This window comes from Penicillium malachiteum (genome assembly GCF_028827825.1).
Source record: "Penicillium malachiteum strain IBT 17515 chromosome Unknown utg000004l:1.0-4883003.0:1.0-4884900.0, whole genome shotgun sequence".
NCBI classification, from domain to species: Eukaryota; Fungi; Ascomycota; class Eurotiomycetes; order Eurotiales; family Aspergillaceae; genus Penicillium; species Penicillium malachiteum.
The window spans coordinates 1,571,824-1,597,625 of NW_026643097.1; the positions used below are offsets into that span (position 1 = coordinate 1,571,824).

Sequence of the window (25,802 nt, forward strand, 5' to 3'; positions counted from 1 at the left end):
AAAGGATTGGGCGATGAATGTACTATTCTGATGCTAGGATTTAACGTGATTCTTATTTCAATACCTGAATTCTTCTCCATTTGATGCGACTAGTGAATTGACAAGTACAGTGTTGAACATAACGTGCTCTAAGGCTGGTATATTGACTTCAGAAGCGATGAAAACGTCTATGTACATGAAAAAGACCCCGAGAGACAACCTAGCTAACGAACAACAGTATCGTGCAAACCTCCAATCCCGTGTATACGTGACGTAGGATGCCCAGGTGGATTTCGTTCGTCGCCTTAGAACTGACTCCTTGCGTACTGGTTAGCGCGATCAAGCGCCGACTGAGAACGATTATTGTTTTGCGGCTTGATAGGCCCAGACTGGCGACCGCCGCGGCGCTTAACCAAGGCCAGCAGGGATTCATAAATCACATCTCGACTAACAGTCAACGGATCAGCAGAGCTGCTTGACTGCAGAATCACCCGGCAAGTGATATCCTCGCTCAGCATGTTGACATCGCGAGCATTTCCCCAGCCTTCTGTTTTCGATAGGGCCGTGAACAGATTACACAAGTCCGTATGTGTTGCATGTTTCGGAATACCAACAGGCGACGTATCCAATACTCCTTGCTTGTTGAGTACCTGCACCAGCAACTGGGCGCATTGCTCGCCACTTAGACTGTCAAAGGTCATGACCTGCTTGAAACGACTTCGCAGACCCGGGTTCGAGGCAATAAGAGAGTCCATGCCTGGTCCGTAGCCAGCCAGAATCACTACCATGTTATTCTGAAATCTGGGACTAGTCAAAGCGCCGACTATTTCCCCGATTGCCTCAGAAGCAAAACTGCCCTTCTGGTCTGGTCCTGGGAAGAGACGGTATGCTTCGTCGATGAAGAGGACCTTTCCCAGCCCACGATCGAATACCTCCAGGACTTTCGGTCCTGTAGACCCGACGTACTCGCCGATCATGTCGGTGACTGAGCATTCGATGACTTCGGATGTAGCCAAAAGGCCCATTCGATAGAATATCTCACCCATTCGGCGTGCTGTGGTCGTCTTGCCGGTGCCTACTCATCATTAGTATTGACTGAGTCGGGTATCGTCTTGCGTGTGGAAACATTGCTTACCTGGAGGCCCTCGGAAAACATAGTTGAATGGGATGTAATCACGAGCATTCAGTTTCCGCTCATTTGCCTTCTTCGCAATCCGTGTATAGTCGAGCAGCTGTTCAATCAGCGCATCGCACCCAACCACGCCTTCAAATAGGCTTCTACACTCCGTCTCGGCATCAACAACTCGATTCCAATCCTTCGAAAAGTCTTCTGGCTCCAGGATCGTTGGATCCTGTTCTGGATTTTCCAGTGCTCTTTTACCCAGCGACAAGTATGCGGTATCTAGGAGTGTTTGGACATGACGAGCGTTTCCGAAGCGAGGAGAGATCATCGCCTGCCGTATCATAGCAAGAACAGCAGACCGCGCCTCATCCGTTAGTGAATATCCATCCTTCTTGAGTTGCAAATCCAAGATATCCTCGAGTTGTGGCAGGGTATATCCTACAAATCTGAAGGCCATCTCAAGGGGGAACCTGCTCTGCAATCCTGGATTGGCCTGTCGCATCATCTCAGAAAGCTCATGCTCGTAACCAAGAAGGAGAATGCACTGATCTTTCGTACCATTCTTCGATACACTAGTGACAAGTGCATCGATGGCAGCTTTGTGAAAACAGTGACTGCCTTGTCGTCCGCCCCAGAATGCATAGGCATCATCAATGACAAGCACATCTCCTTCAGCAGAATTAATAGCGTCGCGGACAAATTTCTCCGTTTCTCCAATGTACTCTCCAATCAATGAAGGGGCTGATCTTTCGACCACTGCAAAACCCGTACAAGTCAGTACGAGAGTTAAAAAAGATAGCATGCAAGTGGTCAATGCTCCTACCTCTACCTATACTAAGCAGCTTCAGATCGGCCAAAATCTGACCATAGAGTGCGGCAACAGTTGTTTTGCCGACTCCTGGTGGACCAAGAAAGACTCCATTTAGAGAGATTGGATGCACAGAGAGGTCCTTAGACTTTCTCTGTGCATTAACCTTGGCTTGCTGATGCAACAGCCGAACCCGTTCTTTCACTTCTTCCAAACCTACCATTTCCTGCAATTTCTTCCATGCCCCGCTGTTCTCCAACGCGGTATCCAATGCAGCAACCTCTTTGTTCGTTTCCTTCTTATTACCTGATTCATCCTTGTTCGCTTCATCAGATGTGTCTTTCTTTTGCCAGGTGAAGTTGGTGACAGGGAAGCCAGCTGTCTCCAGCCTAACCCATAGAGAGCTACTGATTGGCTCTGGATGCGAGCTTTCGCCATCTTTCTGACTTCCATCTTGCGATGATCGATGCTCTTTGATCAAGACGAGACGAGATGTATTTTCCGGCAACGCGGCAAGTAGAAATCCCTCATCTATTTGGTCTGCCCCCTGGACCAGAACTGTATCCGCTTTGATGCAAGATAATTGAGGCAAGCATGCGGCAATATCTTGGGCAGCACAGAGAATGACGCGTTTACTGAGGACCTTTGAAACTCGCATTGAGTGCTCTATCACATAATGATTAAGCTCTCGCTGACATTCGCTGAAATCTTCGAGGATTTTCAACAGCTTCTTGATATGTGTCTGTCGGATCTCACACTCCCAAATCGCGTATGAAGTCTTTCGTGTTGCTTCATCCGCATCCCATATATCTTGATATTGGGCTGGAGTAGTGTATTCGAGGAGATCATCAATTGACTTTCCAGCAATCCAAGCGGCTACCAACTTGTACTTTTGAGAAAGGGGAAAATCGGTATGAGTCCCTGTTTCGATCTTGCCATTGAACTCGGTGTCCCAAAATGCGTGGAAGTGGCGATCGGCTTCAACAATTCCAGATTGGCATAGATACTCCAGCACTTTGGAGCTATTGGAGAGAGGGCTTTTGATGATTTCTGCCAGTTCTTCCATTTCCTTTTGCATCTTATGGGACCGAACTCTCAAGTCGTCAATTTGATGGCGAGCCAGTAAGTGGGGATCGTTGTTACGGTAAGGATTCGTTGTCCACAGCTCAGACAAATCATACTTGGCGTCCTTGTCTAGGGTATGGATATCATCTGCGGGAATGTTCGTCTTCTCGAGCTGGCTGCGGATGCCCTCAATCTTTTCAGACGGACAAATGAGTAGGACTTTCTGACTAGAGTTTTGATAAAACGCTTTGATGAGTAGTTGGCTCAATGTCAGATTGTTTCCTGAAGAGTTTCCTGAAGCGTCTCCTGAAGGCTCTGCCGAAAGATCTCCTGAATGATAGTCTGTCAGCAAAAGGAAACATGATTAAATGCCCTGCGAATAGCCAAAAGGACGTACCTGTTGTTTCTTGGTACAATGAGACTCGTTTATTGAGCGCGGGCAAATAATCAACTATAGTAGATGGAACCTCATCTTCAATCCTTTCTGAAATCTGCAAGCTCTCGTACACCTTTCGAGCGTCATTCTCTCCCAGTAACTTGATGAACTCGGTCATCTCGTTAGAGATCACGCGCGGCACAGTTTCTTGATCACCATGGATAAGCTCCTCACATAATGGCAGCTCTTCGCGTCTCTGCAAAGCCTCAATAACCGGTATCATCTTCGACGCGGGAGTTTCCAGTCTCAGGATTTGCGCGGTTGATGATGGTAGCTCGCCATTCATATATTGAATGATACAATGCAAGTTGTGAGGGAAATTGATACCAATATCAAGATGTTGCTTGTTAGGATCATCTTCATCGCCGATGATAGACCCTAGGCTCTGTAATTGATTGTTGGCAACCAAGCAACCGAGTTGATGATTATACACAGCATCGCATGATCTGAAATCAATCAACTTCTGCAAGGATGGCTGTACTTGATCTTGAGACTTTTCTGGAGTCTCCTTGGAGCTTTCATTGTCATTTGGCTTAACTGCACGATGACATTCGCAGCCGTCGATACTACAGTCGTCATCGTCTTTGCAGGGTTCTTCATTCTCAGTGGACTTCTCCTTTTGGGTTTCATCCCAGAAGAGAAGATTCGATATTGGTGAAACAATAGAAAATTTTGAAGGGAATCCGGTTGTGGTTAAGCAAGCTAGTTCGGACTGGATTGCATTATGCAGCATTGTTTGAAGTCGTGAGGAATGAATGCGGAGATGCCCTAGCTCTTTTTCGTCCAGTTCCCCCAACGGGGTTTGCAGAGGCCGAGTTGTATTAAATGGGCTAGGCAGGATAATCTCATGTCTGAATGCATATTGTCTGATCTCCGCTTCGATTATATCTCGCAGAGACTGAGGTGTGGGCTGGTCATTACCACTATCCATAGCATCATCACTGCTCGGAGGCGTTGGTATACTGCATGCGATCTCACCCATGTTGGTCGTATTAGAAGAAATCACAAATAAAATAATAATCAGACAAAAGCCACGGAAAGATCAGATTATATAGCCTGATGCCTAGTGCACGTGTGGTGAATTCGGAAATCAGTACTGTTGAGCCGCTAAGTTGCCTATTCGAGTCGCCGAACAGCATGGCGGCTGGTAATTTAATGATTGGATCTAGATCTCTCTTGGTATCGCAGGCTTATGCAAGTTGATCCTTCTGCTTCTACATTTGACAAATCGTTAACCACACTAGATATGAATGCGGCGAAGCATCCGGCCCCCGAGCTCAAACCCCGCTCCTTATGACGAGGTCTGCCGCTGAGTGACTCCACGTCAGCAGTTATTTGCATTTCACTCCACATGCCGGGAGATAAATCCAGGACTTATACATTGTATTGCATGAAATTTGAGACAGATGGTATTTTAAGAGGGGTAAAAGGTCGGTTCTGTGTGACAAGTCCCACCACTTAAGATCTCGAGGTCGGAATACTAGGTTTACTAAGAATCTTCAGAGGGCTTGCTATCTTGGTTCAGTAGAGATAGATGGGAATTCTGGACATTTGGATTGTTTGAGCCTCCAGATGTCCTGTTAGTATCTTATCTATCTTGTCATGCATGAACGGCGTCATTTCAACCTCCCCGCTTCATTCCTTTGGGTACCCATGCATGCAGAACAACGTGGCTATGAAGACTCGGAATACTTTTATCTATTGACAGCGCCACATTCCGCCTTACCGTTAGACAATACATAATTTTGTTGGCTTTCAAGTTTGATTTGAGGATTTGGAGCAGAGCTTAGCTGGGTTTCAAATACAAATCAGCCCCTCATTGGCGAACACAACCACAAGGCAGACTTTATGCAGTGCAATTTTGAACGAAAAATGACTCATGAAGGCAAGGCTGATTGAGATGGAAGAATTGAGCGGCCTCCAGATTTGGAAGGTCTTTAAAAAATTGTTAGAAGTACATAGAAATACTGGGTCTTCAAGTTTTAAGTCTACTACCTCAGCTATGAGACTAGTATGTACCATTGCACACCTAATAGGAGGGTGATAATTTCATCTAATGCCAGTTTTGGCAATGACTCGGATTAACTTGTAAACTTGAAGACTAAGTACGAGTTAAGTCTTTCGGCGCAGGTATCGAAAAAGATATTAGTCTTATAGTACTGAAACCTTGGAACTTGAATACCCTAGAGCTTGAGGCTCTGCGGAACTTGAAGATATGTCTCACTGCCCAGGTGTGTGCCGGTTCACTACTGGGGACCATTGATCTCCAGGGCTCTGCTTAATGATCTCTATAATCTGCACTTGAGGGATGATACCCCGAGTCGCAGATATGGTCACTGCACATTTGTGTATACTCACCTGGATTCTCAAATGTTTACATATGCTTGCCGCCTTGTATGGATCTATTACAAGTCCTAAAGCCGCGCTTCACGCAGGACTGTAGTAGCTAAACTGGGAAAGCTATGTACTCAGCACTTGATTGCTTGGTAGGAAGCTCGATTAACATTTAAAGAGCAAACAAAATTATCCGAGTCCTAACATCGAGTCAGATTCAAATTGTAAGCAATCAGGCCGGCCTAAATAGGTTTGTTCACATTCTTTCACGAATTTGAAGTCATACTTCCATACCAACAAGCCTTTGGCAGACGAAAGACAAAGCGGAACCAACATCAAACTCCCCAGACCATGGGATCCCAACAAGCCTCTTGTACTGGAGCGGGATTCGCGATAAAGACTTTTTGGCAAAGGGCCGCAGGGCCGCGGGAAGAAAAGGCACGTTGATCTGGAATCTCAAGAAGTTTGAGATAAAACGCGCTCCAATACATCGAAACACCCGTCGAATGACTCTTCATCAGTTCCACCAGTATGTTGACAACAAAAAGGAGAATGTCGAGGCTCGATTTGGGGATATGGTGGGTATTGCGAGGACAAGGGATAAAAGATGCAGCAACTGCATCGCCGGGCAAGGCCCCTATCTCGAATGCATCACTGTTCCAGGCCTTGGAGATGCTATGCCAGAATGCACCTGTTGTCAGTACTTACCAAGTAGTACCTACAGGTGACCGACCACCTACTCCCCATCAGCTTGAATGTCCAGGTGGATGCAAGTAGACCTCTTTTTCTACTTGGGTTGCAGCACTTGGTCCAATAAACTAGATTTTTCTTTTGTTTATGACGACTAAACATAAATTGATATATCCCTCTTAATTTAGCTATCTCTCACTTGAAACTTCTACATACTTTAAATATATCTCAATTTAGTGATCTCTCACTTTAGTTATCTCTCACTTTAGATACTATCTACTATAGGGCTGGTACCTACTAATACATACAGTGTAGCTGAAGGGTAAAGCTAAACTTGAATCATGATGCTATTGATATTACGTAGTTACACAGTAGTGGTTGACTCCAATTTATCAATGGCCCCGGGGCCCATATTACTAGCTGAATTCGCCGAAGTACTAGTAGTGCCAGTTCAAATTAGTCCCAACAAATTTATGGAGTCAACAAATTTCTCTTCTCTATTTCACCTGGGCATCCAATTGAAGAAGATATTGATCAAATCAAAACACTCAAAATGTCACCAAAGCACAATATACGCTATGCAACCGAGTCCGACGTTCCCGATTTGAACAAAGTCAACGTACTGAGCTTTCAGAGTCGCCGCTCCCGTACTGCTATCTTCCCCAACGCTTCGCTGCCAGTGCTGAAAGAATACAAGTCATTGAACTGCATAAAATCTCTGGCTAATCCAAGCCTGCATGTTACTGCAATCGAGGATTCGGATCCGAATTTGAGCACATCAGAAGACCCAAGCCTTGCCATCGAGTCTGATAATCTCAAGATTGAGGTGGTCGCGTATGCTAGATGGCTCATCCCTGAAATATTGGGCGATGGTCCACACATCGTCCATCTGAGCCCTCATGGACATGAATTGGCAGCTGCAGCTGAGACGCCTTTGCAGTATGCTCCAAGACCGATGAACGAGGACCTCTATAATGCGTCGCGTGCATTATATGGGCAGGCGAGGAAGAAATACTTGGACGAAAGAGATATCGGTTAGTTCATCTCAATATTTTGTTTCAAGTTGTGACCTTCATTTTTTCCTCCCCTCCTTTTATACAGAGGGTCCCCATGCCTAGCTACAAATTTTGGTATCCACATATATTCATTCATCGATCAATCCTCTTCGGACTGATCAGTGATCAGAGTGGAGTCGATAAGTCTCCACAGATCAGACCAGTCTAGACTTCAAGTTTTCAGACATAATTAACGCAATGTATCAAGGGCTGAGCTAACTTGAAACATAGTTCTTGATTTTCTAGCGACACTCCCTTCCCACAGAGGAAAGGGCCTCGCCTCTGCACTTCTCGAATGGGGTATCGAAAAGCAGATGCGCTCCAAGCTCGAATCTATCTGGAAGCCACTCCCGAGGGTGTAGCACTTTATACACGGTATGGATGGAAACCAATCGAGGATTTCAAGCTTAACTTGAAGCTTTATGGAGTCGCAGGTGAAGAAGTCTTTACGGTTATGGTGAGGGAGCCCAAATTGGCCGCTTGAATGCTCCTCTTGGTATCATACATCTCGCCTCCTGTCTTTAGATGAGTTGAATGCTTTTTGAATTCATCTCATTTAACGCATATGCTTGGTATTCGACACAACATCGATTTTCTTCCCCCGTGTCTACCCACATGCGGGCGCAGATTACTGAACGAATCCTCAATATGTCAATACTAATATTTTATTTTATATTCATTCCCTATCATCTACCTAGGTTGAAAGTTGGATAAGAAAGTTCGAAATAAGCGGCACGACCGTATAGGTAGCCGATCAAAACCAATCGTCTACTAGGCACCAAAAGGACACTCATCAACAAATATGAGAACATCAAAAATCAAAGTTCACGAGAAAAGTGACGTTTGAATCAAGATTTCCACCCTATAGTATGTATGTACGCTTTTCAGTCGTGTCCAGAGAAAAGCCTTTTGCTCTCTGGTCCTGGAGCAGCGGGTAATTCCTCCCAATCGCAACGGCAATGACGAGCACGGTAACGAAGGAGAGAAATGACCGCTTCACCTGTGAGTAAAATTTGAATTGCGACAGTAGTCCATGCCATTCCCAGGAAGTCACTGGTAGACGCAGCTGAAATACCAGGATCTCCACTCTTATCCACCAAAGAGACGAATTGTGTAGAGATCACAGTGGCAATGGCTGAAGCAATGACCAGGATAATGGTACTAGACTGTTGCAGATTAGCATCATATCAATTCGATATTCAATCAGATGGTTCTCACTATGAAAGTAACCAATTGTAACTTGGACGGAGGTATTTCGGAAGGGGATGGCTGTCTCGGGTATCCAGGGTAGCTAGGAGGCTCAACACCATCTAAATGATCCTGAGGTCGTATGGGCTGCCAAATATAGCGAACGGTGCCCAAGCGAAGAAGAACTGATAAGCCGACAGCACATGCTCCTAGTACGAACATAATTGCCATAGCCTGACGCGAAGGCGCCAAAGCGATGAAGTCATCGCTAAGATAGCTAGGCCAGCCGGTCTTAGAGACAGAGCCACTTTCACTGATGGCTTCGAGAAGAGCTTCACCGGGGTCAAAGCGAGAAAGAGGGTTTAGGTCTGAGCACGAGGTGATTGTCCTCTGGATTGTCGTTGTGTTTGAGGCATCGTCGAGAACACGTTCTCTTTCGAATCCACAACATTAGGTATACATTGAAAAGGTCCGGGGGATCTTTCAGAGATAATTGCGATGTATCTACCTAGAGAGGGAAAACTTAGTATAACATTTGAAGCAGTTTCTTTTTTAGTCACATACTCTGAAGATCGGTGCATTTGGTAGAAATTGGCGCGAGCTACCAGCAACCAAGCATAGAAGAAGCAATATCAAAGCTACAAGAGAGAAAATATTTCCTAAAAGAGGGCGGAAACAAATCATACTTGAGGGCTTCGAAGAGCAGTCAATAGTTAAGATAGCTTCATCCAACTTATTCAAAACAACCTCCAAGAGACTCAGTTATTCGGAAGATTGAGAACTATCTTATTATATATTGATATTACTTTTCAATGCATTTACTCGATTTAGAAAGAGAATTTGATTTCCAAGATTTCCTAGGAATGCAGTATATGATATTGAAGCTCAGCGGGAATGTGATTTGCCAATCACAGATCGGATACCAGACTTATGGAGCCTTTTGGTCTTATTTATTGCTAAATCTTTCGATGAGATCAGATGTGGCAAATACGTGAGCCGTTCAACGCTACAAATCCCGATTCATTGCACGCCCCACTAAGAAAGTATCAATTAAAACTTTGGTTATTATTTACGTCTTTCAAATCTTGATATTGAAAAGATCTAGCTATTCTGATGTCAGTGCTTCTCAAATCTCCGTGGATGTCTTCAATGTTACGGTGGTTGTATTCAATGTGCATGTTGCAGCCCTTGCCATGGAGGCACGTCGCACGAACTAGGTCCGAAATTCTCCAACACCTAAATAGAGAATTGAATGTGATGCAGGTACATTCAAATACTAAAATATGTTCAATTTGCAGACATACTACATAGTACTAGTAATCAAACGATTGAAAGGAATGTGGGCTGATATTATAACTAGCCAGCCATGCCCGAAAGTTCAGGTTATGTGGAATCACTCCTTACAGCTGAGAATATGACTTACAAATGTTTCTTTCAAATGTTATTAATTAATGGCTTGATATTCAAATGCTTGATGCTAGTATACAGGACGCACATGCAACGCTATTTCATTAATGCAATCATGTTATGCTTACCCTCACCGGGGCTGTTTTGCATGCTGTTTCGGAACAAGTGCTTGACTTTCTTCATCATCACCTGCTGGTCGGTCATAACCAGCAGCGGGACGCCCTTCATCATCGTCATAATCGCTATCACTGTATTCGTCTGCAGAATCGAGGGCAAATTTGTCGGACTCCATAGCAAAGTCGCCCGCGTCCAGACGATTGTAGTTCCTTCTGCGGTACCACCAGAATACACCAGCGGCTATCAATGCCATACCGGCGACCCCAAGGCCTGTTGCCAATAAAACAAGGACAGTCTTTGATAATCCTGAATGTTTCTCCTCCGGGCTCGATCTCTGAGTAGGAGTTGCTGTCGCTGGAGCACTTTCTGTTGTGGTAGCCGTTGCTGCTGCAGTTGTGGTTGTGGTTGTGGTTGTTGATGTGGTAGCTGTTGCTGTTGCTGATGCGGTTGTAGTTGTGATTGTAGTTGTGATTGCGCTTTCTTGCTCAGCTGCAGCAAGGATGTGAGCAAAAGTGGTGTCAAACTCATCAAAAGTATCGACCGCAACCACCAATTCTTCGGGCTTGATTTCCACAACCTCGCTCTTACGAAGAACATTGTCGTGAGAATCTAGAGCCTCGGCCCAAACATACTGCCAGTTCTTCTCTCCACCAGCCTCCACAAGCACTAACTTCGTCTCAAAACCAGTTCGTTTCGAAGTTGCCAGGACTGTGCCCTCACTGTTCAACACTCCGCCCTCCTGAATACCTCGTACAACCCACTTAGCCACCTCTGTGGCTCCATTCCAGCTGACGTAGGCAAGCAGCTCACCATTTGATCCATTCTTCGGCGCAATCGAGGGATCCCACCACGGTGTCGCAACCCAATCCATCTTATAAGCGCGGTAATTATCCAACGCATCGGGGATATCTCGACTGTGCCACGGCGAGAACTGCACATCCATGACTGTTTCACCTGTAGCGCTGTGCTCTGTGAAAGTGGGACAGCGACCCCACCCAATAAATACATTGCCGAGATCTTCGGTGCCGGTTCCGTCGCCGAGAACTTGAACACTTCCTTGACTTTGAGCCTGTAGACGTGTTGGATGCTGGAATTCGCCGAGGAGTTGAACAGTTGGTGGAGAAACCTTGTCGTTGATAGCGAAATGGATACCGCGCGAACACTCAGAATCACATTCGCCGTGTGTGGTGACCTTGACGTGGTTGTCGAATAGAGTAATTTGTGTCTCGTCGGTGCCGGGGACAAATCGTGCATGATGCTGCCATGCCATAGATAACACTGGTTCCATATCTTCGGTGCCATTACGACCGGGTAACTCGACAAAGTCATTTTGACGACCGCCCAGAGTCCAGATGATATCACCGGTTTGTCCGTCGATAAGCAGGATAGAGTGTGTATGGCGAATTGAGATCAGATAATTTCCTGCTTTGGTCTAAAGAAATCACTTTGTTAGAACTGACACAAGTAACAGCAGCTTTTGTCCTATTCTAACCTTTTCAATGCTGTTCATATGATAGGCATCCCAGCCGCTTGCACGAGGCTCAAATGATTCCATAGGATTAATGTGTTGCAGTGCACGCCAATCAAACAGCACTTCATTCGTCTCCAAATCGATTTCCTGGAAAGCAGCATCTAAGATACTGAGCGAGCGTGGAATATCCCACGCACGATCATATTCAGATCCGTGGATAAGTTTTCTGTCAACTCCAGTCACCAACGCGGTTCCGTCTTCTGTCAAGGCGAACTCATGCAAATCACTATGCACTCTCAAATTTTGCGCTGAGACTTTATGCACCAGACGGTAGGTATCATCGAATACCAATCCATATCCATCTCCAATACCATCGCCTTTCTGTCCTTCCCAGAAGGTGAGGTATTTTCTTCCCAGGTGTCCCTGGATACGAGTACCGAATACATTCTCAAATGTGCGGTTCATATAAATAGCGGATAAATCTCTCGAATCGAGGATAAGTGGCGATGAAAGCGGGATCGTGTCATTCCCATCATGCTTCAAAAATATATGTGAACCAGTTGACGAGATGGCGCTATAGTTCCATATGTTGGCTTGTAAAACAGGGGCAAATTCCGTACTGGATTGAAACTCCAGATGTGGTCGATGTCCTAAATCACCCTCATTATATCCATCGTAATCGGTTGAGACGAAATCCGCAGATACTGATGGAGCGATAGCGGCAATAAACCATGCCCAGTTGAACAGTCGAGGCATGATGAGACAAAAGACCTCCAGGGTCGGCACTCGGGAAAATGCAGATACTAGTAGATAAACTCTACTTATCAATATGTTGTGGGTCGAATATTGAAATCTTTTATATTGAATTTTCCGAGGTTTGGATCATCCACCACGGCGTAAAAGGTGTCACGGTGTCAGGCCGCTTAAGTAGGAGATCACAGTGAACATTGAGCTGACATTTGAATATAAGAGAGAAATTAAGAATAGACATTGGAGAGTCATGACGACGAAATAGGATCCAACTAAGTCAAAGCGGCTAAATCGGTGTTATTTTTCATTGCTTAGGTGGCTCTTCAACCAATAGTTAGCTGTATGAATAAAAAACCGCGTAGGCCGGTCGTAGTAGCTTGCGTACGCGTCCAGCTGTCTTAGCGTCCCAGGACATGGAGACACTTTTCTGGGTTATATCGGAAACCGGCATGATTGATAAGAAATGAGTTGAAATATCATTTAAGTCCCCCAGGACCATCTTTCATATTAGTCTTACATTATTCTTATAAGTATAGATCTAGTTCTGATTGCACCATATCTGACATTTTTTTCGCCATGATGAACATAACAAATTTTTACACGTGCGTGGCCCGCGGGTCATCGCCAAGTTAAGCGGGTTATGGGGCGGAGAGTGGAGCCCTAACACTCGTTATCGATTCGTATATCTCGTACGCTAAACTCCGTTCATTCCTATCTGTGGAGCGGAAATACGTGCATTTCAGTCATGATCGGCAGTGTTTTTCCGAATTCAATTTCTAACTTTCCTTGACTGAAGATGCTTATGTTGAATATGACTATCACAATATTATGGGGAAAAAAAACTTCCCCCTTTTCGTGCATATGAATCAAGCTGATATCGGGAAGTCTCGTATCCGGTGGAATGGGGAGTACTCCGGTCCACGTACATTCAGGGGAAATAAGACTAGGTCCGACGGAGTACATTGGAGTACATACGGAGATACAATTTTACTCTAGTTTTAATCGGAGACTTCGGATTAAAGTGCCCACTTAGGACATTCAATGCATGGCCATAAACAAGATGTACCCCAGAGATGGGGAGGACACCCTCTCCACAGTCAACCTTGATATTTATTTAGAAAACCCAGTTGACTACTGATGAATTTCTTGCCAGTCTACACTCTGTATAACTACTATAGGTCGCATTCAAATGTCGTTCTCCGATACTGATCTCCCAGGCGCCGAGAGCGGAAAATTTCATCCAATATCTCGGACGAGTCATTCCGCCTGGTGCACGCCGTATATGGTACTGATCACCGCGACTTCCACTGCATTAATGACTCGCAGGATTTATCCGAGTTGAGATTAATTTTATACGACATCAACGAGGGGCAACACTGGAAGCGAATGATCCTGAAACCCCACTTTATATCGGAATGGAAGGGCTTTGAAGGATATGGAAATGGAATGAGTCGTGCGGAGTACACCGACTCGAACGAGTTGATCGGTGTCCCACTGGCAGCTCACGAATTTCAAGCCTCCCTGCCAGTGTGTGAGATAATCCACGATGTCCTGATTTTTGCGAGAACAATTTGATGTTATACCTCCAGGCTGGGCATCGATGTGCAGCCTGGGGCTTCAAATGATATATCCTTATCTTATCTTAACTTGGAGTGAGAGGTTCATATCAGCTCTTGCTCCTCTACAACTTGAAGATACTATTTCACCACGTCGAATTTTCCACGAATTGCTAGACACCTGGGCACCCAGCTGTCAGCACTCTCTTCTTTCACGAGATATATGATTTGACCAAGACGTCCATGAGCAGCGGTGGTGGCGAGTGCGTTCAAGTGCTGCTTTGCTCTCCAAAAATGGAAGATTGACGTGTGATTGGACATGCTTCACAACAGTGCAACTTCAGGACTAGTGGCGCTCAAGCCGCTGTGGCAGGTGGATGTGGCTTGAAAAACTATCCCTGCCGGCCTAAGTCGAAGACACAAAAAAAAAGAAACAAAAAGAAGAGATAAACCTTCCGCAGATCTATGCGTAACCTTGAGATGAGAACTCGCAGCATGTCAGCGTCGCAGGTTGTATCCAAGCCACGACGACACAGCAACTGACCAATGACCCCAAAACTTGAAGAGTCCAACCTTCCAAGGCTGGAAGGTGACGGCGTTCTAGATTAATAAGCCACACTAGTCACCTCCAGGGTTGTGCTGCCTAGGCTGCCGCTAGGTGGGCTGCTTTGTTCAAACTTCAGCTTACCTCGACATCAAACTTGGACCGTCGCCATGAATACCACCCCAGACCAAATCCTCGATATCAATGACGCGCTGGTATCCGACGAGAATCCAGCACGTGAAAATGGCACTCTCGACTATGAGCGCTGCGCCAGACTGCATAATTACATAGTGGCATGTGGCTGGATGGCCCACCATGGACAATACACACCTGACCTTGATGCGATAGCCAGCAGAAGGTGGTATTCCGGAATGGATGATGAACACATACAAGCTACTCGCGAACGTCTGACTTCGCCGCTCATCTCATTCCTGGATTTAATCTATGAATCCGAGCAGGAATTCTTCTACTGGGTTGAGGGTCTTTCGATACAGAGCTGTGACGACAGTTTCCTCGCTGAAGATAATGAGCTGGAGGATGAGGGAAAATCTCGATTTATTGTGATCTATCTGACTCATGTGGACTTTGGCTCGCATTGCCTTGGTGTTGTCTATGATCAGCAGCTCCATCGGGCTTCGTTCCCAATGACTATAGAAAACTGTGAAAGCGTGGAGCCTGTGGATGAGCACGACGACCTGTGGTTCCCACTTGAGACCATTCTCACTAATTGGATCCACATGATTGATTTGGGTAAGGTTGTTCCCGGACTATATGTACCTGATGGCAGTGATTACCCCACCTCCAGATCGCAAACTGGGCTGTGGTCATGGCTTCCCTACTGCGATGCCCAGGTTGATAGCACTATAGCTACCATGGAACGTTACTCGGCTGCGGTCGAATCTCGAATGCCTCCTGATTCGCTTTTGTCAATCTCTGCACCGCTGTTTACCGATGCAGACCTTGATGCAGCCGCAGTTCCACAAGATTGCTTCATTCGCTCCCTCTTGACGCGATTAAAGACTCCGCGGTTCAAGTTTATTGCACCTGGTCTAGAAGTTCCGCACGATAAGGAGGCTTTTGCACGGCGGCAAAAGTTTGCTCATATTCCCTCTGAAAAAGATTCTATCCCAGGAGTCCTATTATTTGCCGCTCCAGATCGGACAGTGAATCTCAATCATGAAATTCGATGGTTATTCAACACCGCACATGAGAATTTCACTATGAATGACGGTGATCCTGTTCCTACAGGACTCTACAGTGAACCTACATGTCGAAGTAATTCTGATTCGGAGGAAGCAGGTTTCCGCCTCCTTCTTCCATTTGCACTACGACCTGATTATAGTGATCAAGCGGCGAGAACGAGCGATGGTGGATTGGTTGCCGCGGGCTCATTCACTCAGCTCTTTCAACATGGCTTCCACCCGTTCGGAGGTGAATGGAGGTCGCAGAGATTGGAGAGGCTTTTTCAACGTTGGACAGAGCTGATTGAAGCTGGTGTATGGATAGTGGGTCCTGAAGGCGTGGAGGGAGGGATTGATAAATTCAGAGATGCAGATAATGGGAACGATGCCTGGATGGATTATTGTATTGCACCGTACTGGTGATATTTTGCAGGTCCCGGTGGTGTCTTATATGATTCTGAGTCATAAGACCCTCGCATCGTGTATCAGGATCAGCCCCAAGATAGCTAATCGTGTTCCAAGAGCTAATTTGAAGAGATTAACGCGTTCTGCCAAGAGAAAGTAACCTGGATGCCAGTGATCAACAGTAGGACGGATATCAAGATCCTTGATCAATACTCTAGTTATATGGGCCGTGTGTTCTGTTCTTATACCACGTGCTATAAACAATGATCTACTACAACGTCACAGAATCGAGATCAACTTGAACTTGAATGAGGGCCACTGTGGTTCCACAGTCATCAATACATAAGTCTCTCCTAGTTCGGTAAGGCCCCCCCCGGGGCCAGCGATAGACATATTGAATACTAGGATCTCCATTCATTTCCTCTGATAGGTACTCCGATTCCTACTTGGGGCCAACTCAAAGAGGGTTATGGCGCAAGGATTTTAGCACGTCGCTGGTGACTATCAATGATCTTTCATGATCCTTGCTATTGTCGTCTTTCTAAATCTAGGTTCTTACATTGTGATTCCTTCATCAGAGTTAAGGACCCGCCACCTTTAGCCCCTACTTGAACATGTTTGTGAGATCTTGTGGATATTCTTCGAGCTTCAAAATGTTTTAGTGGGTCCAACGTCAAAGACTTACCCCAGGTGTCGCAATCAGTAAAATTGGATTTCTCCAAGGCTTCACTAATAATTAACTCCAGTGGTTGAGCTAAAGTGTTCTTTTAGTCAACACAGTTTTGCGATCTGTACGGATACATCATGGTGTTCGTTCCAGTAAGGAAAAAGTTGAAGACCTCGAACATTATCGCGCATATTTCCGTTTTGAATAGTATCGTTGAGCTCAAAACCATAAGAAAGGAAACCTTAGAACTTGAACTATAATGACGACCACATTGGCACTGTAGATTGACGACAACTATGTCGCCGCAATTACCTATCTTAGGTAACGAGTAGCGGTACGCAAGGCTGTGGCGTGTGTAAGACCCTTGGCCCACGTTTGTTAGTCTTTTTAATTGGACATAAATTATTGTAATGGCCGACCGGAGGCCATCATGTCTTCATTTTGTAGATCATATGAACTTGGCTGTTTGGCGTTTCTCACTGTGCATATGGGTGGGGTTTCAAGCCCCCGATGATGATCTGGGCTTCGGGGCTTTTCCTTTAAGATCAAAGATTTGGCCCCATAAATGAACCTTGGACTACTAATAATATCTCTCATTTCACTTCCTAATTAGACATTTGAGATCCTGTAGGGCTAGGCGCAGTTTATCAGCACTGCCTCCCGACATGATTGGTTCGTCCATACGACTTGTAGTGCATATTGATCCACTTTGATTATGTCCAAATGAAGTTGATCCAACCATTGGCAATTCCATATGGCATTTCTATATGGATCCACTCTCGTATGGGCAAAGGATTCCCAGGCTGCAATATACAAACTAAATAGAGCCTAACCTTGGAAGATGAGACAGGGATATAAGTCCAGAGGGATTCCCTCCTGATGTCTCTTCAATAGCAGCATAGTCAAAATCATCCCCTGGGGTCTCTTTATCCCCTAACTACCGCCCAAAATGGCATCATGTCAAGGTACAATTTTTGGTTCTGAAAAGAGAAAGAAAATTAGAAAGCTAACAGTATACAGCTTTAACTGCGGAGGCCTCCATGTGGAGCTTTTGTCCCAAGATTGGACCTGCCTACCTGTTTCTAGTACTTTTCCTCCTAACCTCCATCGCCCACATCTGGCAAGCCATCATTTATCGAAAAGTATATTGCTGGGTCATTTGTCTATCTGGAATAACACAAACCCTGACCTACATGTTCCGCGTCTTGAGTATTGAATACCCAGACAACTATGGTGACTACGTCGCATGGTTTGTGTTGATTCTCATCGCGCCGCTCTTGACCAACGCTTTTGTCTATATGGTTGTGGGACGAATGGTATGGAACTTTAGCAACGATGCGCGTGTGTTGAAAGTGCGACCATGGAATTTCGGTCTTTTCTTCGTCACTCTCGATATCATGTATGTGCATTCCCTATCTGCTATTGAGCCTCTATCTAACTATAGTACAGTGCATTTATCATCCAGGTATACGGAGCGGCATCTGCATCTGGGAACGACATCCCCTATGACACTGAAATGATGGGTCTTCACGTTTACATGGGTGGTGTGGGCTTACAGCAGTTTTTCGTCATCATGTTTGTGATCTGCGCCATCTTCTTCCATCGTCAGCTTCTCCAGCAGAGGCGACAAGATATGAAGACAGCTTTGCTTCTTCTCTACGTCCTCTACGGAGTCCTCGCCTTGATTACTGTGAGTATAGCATTCCTTCGAGAGATCTGGGTCATACTAACATGCTTTAGCTGCGTATCATTTTCCGATTATGTGAATACTCGCAGGGTCTTGATAGCCAGATTCCTCTTCACGAGGCGTACCAGTACTGTCTCGACTCACTTCCCATGTTCATCGCGCTTGTTATGCTCAACGTCGTCCACCCCGGTCGCCTCATGCCTGGCAAAGAGAGTGAGATGCCGAGCCGGAAGGAGAGGAAACAGATGAATATCTATACCAAGGAGGCATCAAATGATTCGGTATGTTATGCTGGCGAAGGAACATCGTCACACTTGCTGACTTCAATTCGCTGAATTGAATAGATGGCCGGGCCGTATGCCAATGTGTAAGGTCTTACCTAGACCTTGGTTATTTATTATGTCTGTGTTTGGGACTATATACTATATAGAGATTTGATTTCTAGATCGGCTGGAAATAATGCTGATCAATGTGTCCTTTGAGTCGTTTTGGCGCTATCGCGGTCTAATTCCGGAGCTGTTCACAATTTCCATCTTCGTTCCATTCACCATCATGACTATACGTTTCAATAATGCGAGTGTATTTATTCAATCGGGGTTCAATACTTCGAGTCCTACTAGAAAACTATCATTATTTCCATGTCCAAAGGTACTCATACTAGGCATCCATGTAGACTCGTCGGTGATTTCTCGGATATAACCTCAGGTCTAGATGTCGCTGACAAAGAATCTCCCCAGTCCCCACCATCTACGCCTAACATCTCACTCAGCCTCATATCTCCATCTCATCAAGATTAAAATCAGTAATGACCCGCGTCGCTCCGGAAAATCGGAAGCGATCATATCATCCTAAGACACGCACCGGGTGCTTGTCTTGCAAGTTAGTCCCCCCCTTTACCTTATTAACTTCCTCAACTAACCCAGATATAGGAGTAAGGAAGATTTGCCATTGTGGATCTAAACATGACTCACATAGCTGATAGAAAGACGAGTCAAATGCGGCGAGGAACGCCCCATCTGTCTACGCTGCAAATCAACTGGTCGGGAACTTGAATGCGCATATGAGGAGCGAGTCGCTACACCTCCAGAAAATCTTACTCAGCAAAATGTAGTCGCCTCACGACCAAATACAGGCTCAAGGCCGCTAATGGCTAGGCCGTTAAGCATTCCTTCATACTACCAATTTGGATCGGACCAGGAGCGCCGGTCATTTCAGTTCTTCTTGGCGAAAACTGCTCCGCAGCTGGCTGGTGATTTTGAGTGCGTTTTTTGGGAACGCTTACTACTACAGTCGGCGCATCATGAGCCGGCCATTCGACATATCACGATCGCTTTAGGTTCGCTTCATGAAAACTTTGATCGTGATGTCGGTGCGCCATTTCGCTCTGGTCCAATGACTGTTCATAACTCCTTTTCCCTACGACAGTACATAAGCGCGATGCGCTGTCTCATGCCCTCGTCGGGCGACTCACAGTCAATAGACGTTTGTTTGATGGCTTGCATCCTATTTGTCTGCTATGAGGTTTGTGAAATTTTGTCTACCTCCCTTGTGCTATGAGCTATGGATACTAGCAAAGCAATACATAGGCCATGCGTGGACACTACGGCGCAGCCATCATGCACATCACCAGTGGACTAAAAATCCTCAGCGAGCTCCGAAGCAAGTCCCCCAACAGCAGTCTTTCCAATCCTTCTATTATCGGACGAACGTCATACGTCCCTATAGACGTATTATGTGGACTTTTCTCTCGACTCCAGGCACAAGCCACAGTGGTATCATATTCTTCCATACCCACATCTCCAAAACAAATTCAAGCTAAGTATACTATAGACAACCTACCAAACCGGCGGAACGCTCTTCAACATCTGGCCAGAACTAGTCATCGATCCAACCAAACCCGTCATATTCAACTCCTTATCCGACGCACGCGAAATGCTCGAGATCTACACCTTCTACTACAAACAACGAAGTCTAGAGCTACATAGTCAATCCTTGCAAGGCGAAGTCATGGATACGACAATCCAACAATCCGTCACAGTCACAAGTCTCGAAGCTATCGCTCTCCGTGATTTCGCTCTGACACTTCTTGAAAATTGGTCCGCGGGCCTAGAAAAGTTTTTACATGAAAACGAGTCTACATTTACGGATCGTGATCGTCGCGGTGCAGCAGTGCTCCAATTACGGAAAATCGACTCTATCATCGCGCTGGATATTATCCGTTTAGCGGAAGAAACCACTCCTGATGATCATATGGAATGGGATAAGTATTGTCCTCATTTTGAGCAGGTCGTTTCTCTTGGAGAGTCGATTATCGCTTCTCCTTCCTCGCCTCCGAGTTTTTCTCCTTCTCCTTTTTCTTACTCATCTTCACATCCTTCCCCTTTTACAACGACGTTCTCTCTGGATCTTGGTATTGTCGGCTCGTTATTTAATGTTGCTGCCCGTTGCCGTGATCCAGGTATTCGACGACGTGCTGTGTACATTCTCCGTACTGCAGCCGTGCAAGAGGGGATATGGAACAGTGCTGTTGTTGGCGCGGTAGCGGAAAAATGGATTGAGATCGAAGAGGAGGGGCTGGGTGTGGTGAACTCTTATGCGGATGTTCCTGCTTCGGCGCGGTTGGCGTATTTCTTACCTGTTTTTGATATTGATCGTCGGTCTGCGGTGGTTTATTTTAGTCGTGTTTCTGGGGTTTCAGGGGTTCAAGTTGATTCGGAGAGTGTAAGGACGGAGACTTTTCAGTGGTGATTGTGCATAGAGGTATACTAGATTAGATTTACATTGGGTTCGGGTTTGGATTGGATTGGATTTGATGGAAGGAATGTTGGATATAATCGGACAGAAGGGATGTGTTAGGATTCAATGATAGAAATGGACATATGGATATAGACGGTCTCATCTGAGTCGTTCCTACTAACTATTTAAATCTTTAATGGACTCATCTTAATTACCAGGATCAACAGATATAACTCAAACTTGATATTGAACAGTTCGTACAATTGCGTATAGAATATTAACAAAAGAGAAATTGAAAAAAAGGAAAAATCAACGCTCCATCTATGACATGATACAAATCTCACGAATTTTTACGAACCAAACACCATCATAACAAAGATGATATCTAGTTCTCAACCTTGAACTTCATACGAATACCCATAGCCGCCAATTCGACATCAAGGAACTTCAGAACACCAGGCACAGCAACGACAGTCACATCATCACCACCAACATATCGCACTCCATCACCATCCTCCCAAGCCTCCGCCCGAGAATCATTGAACGAAGCCTGGCGAGCACAGCGACGACAGCGGACAATACCGTTAACACCACCAACAGCACCACCAACAGAGGCAGCTCCAGAAGGAGCCTGCTGGTTAGGCGCGGCCTTCGCAGCCGCAGCAGCAGCACCGGGGTTAATGGCAGCACGGCGCGAAGCACCAGAGCCGGAAACAGCAACTTGAGTTGACAGGAACGAACCACAGCAGCGACAGATCCAGGTGAGTTGGGAATCGGAACAGTTCATCAGACGGTCCTGGAGCAGGAATGCAGCACCGTGGGCAATGAGCGAATCACGCTCCATTTCTCCGACACGAATACCTCCTCCTTTGGCACGACCCTTCACGGGTTGACCGGTGAGCGCGTTCACAGGTCCGGTGGTACGCACTTGGAATTTGTCGTTAACCATGTGACGCAGACGCTGGTAGTAGACGACACCCATGTAGATATCGGCGGCGAACTCGCGACCTGTGATACCACTGTACAGTGGCTCGTTACCGTAGTAGTTGTAACCTGCCTTCTTGAGCTGGTGGCCGAAGAAGTCGGTGGCGGTGTTCTCTTCTGAGAACTGGAATGGTGTGCAGTCTTGTGGGTGACCGTGCAGGGAACCGGCCTTACCAGCCATAGATTCGATCATCTGGGCGATGGTCATACCTGATGAATAATGTTAGTGAGAGGCAATATGTGATGGGTCTGAAGGTAAACTTACGAGATGGGAAAGCGTGAGGGTTGATAATCAGATCGGGCTGCATGCCACTCTCGGAGAAGGGCATGTCGTTGGCAGGCCACAGCTGGGAGCAAACACCCTTCTGTCCGTGACGAGAGGAGAACTTGTCACCAATGATGGGCTTACGAGGAATACGGTACTTGACGCTGAGCGACTGGATAGGCTCGTTACCGTTCTCGGATCCCATAACGCGGATGCTCTCGATGTAACCAGCTTCGGCATCCTTGTACTTGAGGAAGTGGGTGATACCGTCCACGTTCACGTAAGAGTCAGTCGCAGCATCGTAGCGCACATTGTGGAACGCAGCAATCTTGTCACCCTCCTGCACGCGGATACCAACATGGGGCAAACCATCGTCGTCGATGAAGTTGCGGATCTCGGCGCGGACCTCGTCACCAGGAGCAAATCCGAACAACTTGGTCACCTCGCGACGGGACTTGCGACGGTCCTTCTCGGCCAAGCTGTGCACCTTGGTCTTGTAGATCGTTCCGTGACCAAAGCCACGCTCGTGTGATGATTTGTTGATAATCATGGCGTCGTCCATGTCGTAACCGGTGTAAGAAATGATAGCAACGATGGCGTTCATGCCGTTAGGGAAGTTGTCAAGACCGTAGGCGTTGTACAGAGGAGAACGGACAACAGGTGTTTGACCAGTCTGCAGACGGTACAACTTGTTGTCTGTACGGTATGCGATGGAGGTACCAGGAGTACCCATGGTCTGTTTACTCATTTGACACTGGTACATGTTACGAGGAGACTGGTTGTAGTCGGAGAAGGGAGTCATGTTGGCAACAATGGAGAGAATGTTGGTGGGTGTGAACTCGATGTGGGTGGAGAGACCGGCGATGAGATCGGATTCCACACAGGCAATCTCCATGAAGGGCTGCTCGAAGGGACCGACGAAATCCATCTTATCCAGAGCCAAGTGCTTCACAGGACGGTACATTCTTGCGGACTGCGAGAACATGTAGATACCGGGGTACTGTCCACCGTTGGAGTTGGGTACGTATCCGATCTCCAGGCCGAGAGGCACGTTGTTCTTACCGGCGACCTTCCAGTAACGCAGGGTATCGTGGATCTTGCGAGCTTGATCGGGGGAACAGAAACCGATGATTCGGCCGTCAAGCTGAACGGTAACACTTTCGTCAATCGACACAGAAGATTGGGCCTTGACACCAAGCTGAACAAGAAGACGAGGCAAGTCGGAGACGTCGAGGTTGTCAGTGGCGATCAGACACTTATGCGCCAAGTGATTCAACAGACCACAGGGCGAACCATCAGGAGTGTGAACAGGGCACAAGAAACCCCAACTCTCGGGCAGCAATTTACGGACAGTCGTGGTCTTCAGCTGGGCGAAGAAACTACCACGATGAATCATGCGGAAATGACTGATGAATCGGTAGAAGTTGATCTTCTCTGCAATGACGGTGTAACCAGATGTTTGCTGCAAATCGAGACCAGTAGGACTGACAAGGTTACCGGTTGACAAGAAGTACTCAAGGGCATGACCAATGTTCTCGTTAGAGCGCTTGACAACCTTGCCCAAGAACTCGCGCTCAAACACATCGTCTGTGAATTTTCCAGCGTTGCGGCCCGTCCAGTCTCGGAGGAGGGGACCCAATGATCGGAGCCACTCATCAATACGCTCCTTCAGAATCATACCGTACAAGGAACCACCAAGCAGGATCTCCTGGTTAGAGACGGCATCGGGGTTATCGGGAGCGCAGTCTCCAGAAACCAGCGCATACAGTTTGCGGATCATGAAGATGATCATCTTGAACTTGTCGTAGTCCTGGGTTTCTGTGACATTGTAGCAGCCCAGGTGGGGGAGGACAACCTTGCGCAAGAACTCAGTACCAACCTCCTCATCAGGCATGTTTGTGGAGACGCCCATGACAGGGCGGAAGCACTTGCCCAAGTGAGCTCGGCAGTCGTACTTGCTGTGCTTACCATAGGACTGGTAGGTTCGCAGCAACAGCTCCACACGGTCTGTGACGAAAGTGTTCTGCATTCCCTTGGAGTGGGCGGCACCGACAATGCCCTCGAAAATCTCGCGGTCGTTGGTCTCGACCAGCGCCTTGAGGATCATCATGACAGGAACAAGGAACTCGTTCTTGCGCCATGAGAATCGGAAGGTGACATTACCATCCGAGAGGTAGTGCAGGACGTTTGTCTGAGAAGTCTGATCGGGACGGACGGATCGAATCTGCACACCGAACTTGGTATAGGTTTGGCCACGCTTGACGAACGAGCCACGAATAATAGACATGGGGAAGTTACGCTTGCCGACAACCAGCATACGAATGAGCTTCTCGTTACCATTCACAATAAAGTAACCACCAAGCTCCTCCGACTCTTCCTTGTGGCGGACCAATTCTTCGGGGGTGGCCTTTTCGAGGTGACAGCGGTTGGTGCGCACCATAATGGGGACCTGACCGAGCTCGCGCACGGATTCAACCCAGTCGCCATTGTTGACCTGGTACTGCAGACGGGCACGGAGCTTACCACGGTAGGTCGCGTGTCGCTCACGGCACTCGGAGGGGTAGATTTCACGGTTCTTGGTGCTGAACTTGTTGGTGGGCGGGAGAGCGGGTTTATCGAGGAAAACCTCCTTCACACGAACATTGAGACGGTTGCGCTTGGGGGCGCGAATGCCCTGTTCCAAGCGAGCTGCCTTCTGCTCAGGTGTTTCAATCTCTCCATCGAGGAATGTCTTGATACCGATATCTTTCAATCCTTCATCCAGAATCTTGCTATCTTCAAAGAGAGCATTGAATGAGTCGATATGAGGGCGAATGGACTCTGCAAGAGTAGGGTAGGCGGTATGATCTTGGGGAGGGTTCTTGAAAAGGTTTTCCCGGCGCTGGGTGTCGAATTGCACCGACCACTTGGTGTCAGTAGCGGCAGGAGCCATGATGAAAGCTCACAATAGTCCTTTTTTTTCTTCCTTAGGGCTCCGGTATAAAAGTAGATGATGAACAATTCAACTCAACAAAAAGGAAAAGTATAATGATGTAGAAAAATAGCAATCAACGACCCAAACAAGACCCCTGCTTGCTCAGCCTCCCAGAAATAGGAAAGCGATTTGAGCCGATGATAGCTTTGAGGAATTGGAGATGTTCCTCTCTCTACTGCTTGGGGAAATTTTTCGAGGTGGAGCCGGGTCTTATCATCACGTGTCTGGGTGTTGATAAGATATGAATCAGTTTCTGCCTCAGGATTGCATATTATGAACACCTGACCTACTACCACATAACAGGAACTAGACAAGAATGATGGAGAACTTAGATCATAGGCAGCAATAGATCCACTTTATAAGACCAAAAGGTACGGAGT

General features: G+C 46.6%; 8 protein-coding genes across 8 annotated transcripts; 4 read left to right on the forward strand and 4 right to left on the reverse strand.

Annotated features, from left to right (window-relative positions):
• Positions 1–284: 284 nt before the first annotated feature.
• On the reverse strand, positions 285–4,393 carry GbpA (the record flags this gene model as incomplete). The annotated part of the gene is made up of 5 exons (XM_057092167.1): positions 285–1,054; positions 1,115–1,858; positions 1,926–3,221; positions 3,373–3,796; positions 3,893–4,393. 5 exons carry the CDS (start codon positions 4,391–4,393, stop codon positions 285–287), a joined length of 3,735 nt encoding a protein of 1,244 aa, XP_056943341.1.
• Positions 4,394–6,988: 2,595 nt separating this feature from the next.
• On the forward strand, positions 6,989–7,974 carry N7483_008741 (uncharacterized protein; the record flags this gene model as incomplete). The annotated part of the gene is made up of 2 exons (XM_057092168.1): positions 6,989–7,469; positions 7,763–7,974. 2 exons carry the CDS (start codon positions 6,989–6,991, stop codon positions 7,972–7,974), a joined length of 693 nt encoding a protein of 230 aa, XP_056943342.1.
• A 400-nt stretch (positions 7,975–8,374) lies between these two features.
• Positions 8,375–9,259, reverse strand: N7483_008742 (actin cortical patch SUR7/pH-response regulator pali; the record flags this gene model as incomplete). Its single annotated transcript, XM_057092169.1, has 3 exons — positions 8,375–8,656; positions 8,709–9,111; positions 9,243–9,259. 3 exons carry the CDS (start codon positions 9,257–9,259, stop codon positions 8,375–8,377), a joined length of 702 nt encoding a protein of 233 aa, XP_056943343.1.
• A 956-nt stretch (positions 9,260–10,215) lies between these two features.
• N7483_008743 (uncharacterized protein) lies at positions 10,216–12,429 on the reverse strand (the record flags this gene model as incomplete). Its single annotated transcript, XM_057092170.1, has 2 exons — positions 10,216–11,634; positions 11,695–12,429. 2 exons carry the CDS (start codon positions 12,427–12,429, stop codon positions 10,216–10,218), a joined length of 2,154 nt encoding a protein of 717 aa, XP_056943344.1.
• A 2,264-nt stretch (positions 12,430–14,693) lies between these two features.
• Positions 14,694–16,127, forward strand: N7483_008744 (uncharacterized protein; the record flags this gene model as incomplete). The annotated part of the gene is made up of 1 exon (XM_057092171.1): positions 14,694–16,127. The coding sequence occupies one exon, from the start codon at positions 14,694–14,696 to the stop codon at positions 16,125–16,127; it is 1,434 nt and encodes a 477-aa protein (XP_056943345.1).
• Positions 16,128–17,969: 1,842 nt separating this feature from the next.
• On the forward strand, positions 17,970–18,834 carry N7483_008745 (RTA1 domain-containing protein; the record flags this gene model as incomplete). Its single annotated transcript, XM_057092172.1, has 4 exons — positions 17,970–18,175; positions 18,226–18,466; positions 18,517–18,744; positions 18,808–18,834. 4 exons carry the CDS (start codon positions 17,970–17,972, stop codon positions 18,832–18,834), a joined length of 702 nt encoding a protein of 233 aa, XP_056943346.1.
• A 1,218-nt stretch (positions 18,835–20,052) lies between these two features.
• On the forward strand, positions 20,053–21,211 carry N7483_008746 (uncharacterized protein; the record flags this gene model as incomplete). The annotated part of the gene is made up of 2 exons (XM_057092173.1): positions 20,053–20,235; positions 20,294–21,211. 2 exons carry the CDS (start codon positions 20,053–20,055, stop codon positions 21,209–21,211), a joined length of 1,101 nt encoding a protein of 366 aa, XP_056943347.1.
• Positions 21,212–21,584: 373 nt separating this feature from the next.
• N7483_008747 (DNA-directed RNA polymerase I core subunit RPA135) lies at positions 21,585–25,380 on the reverse strand (the record flags this gene model as incomplete). The annotated part of the gene is made up of 2 exons (XM_057092174.1): positions 21,585–22,393; positions 22,449–25,380. The coding sequence occupies 2 exons, from the start codon at positions 25,378–25,380 to the stop codon at positions 21,585–21,587; spliced, it is 3,741 nt and encodes a 1,246-aa protein (XP_056943348.1).
• Between the last annotated feature and the right edge of the window lie 422 nt (positions 25,381–25,802).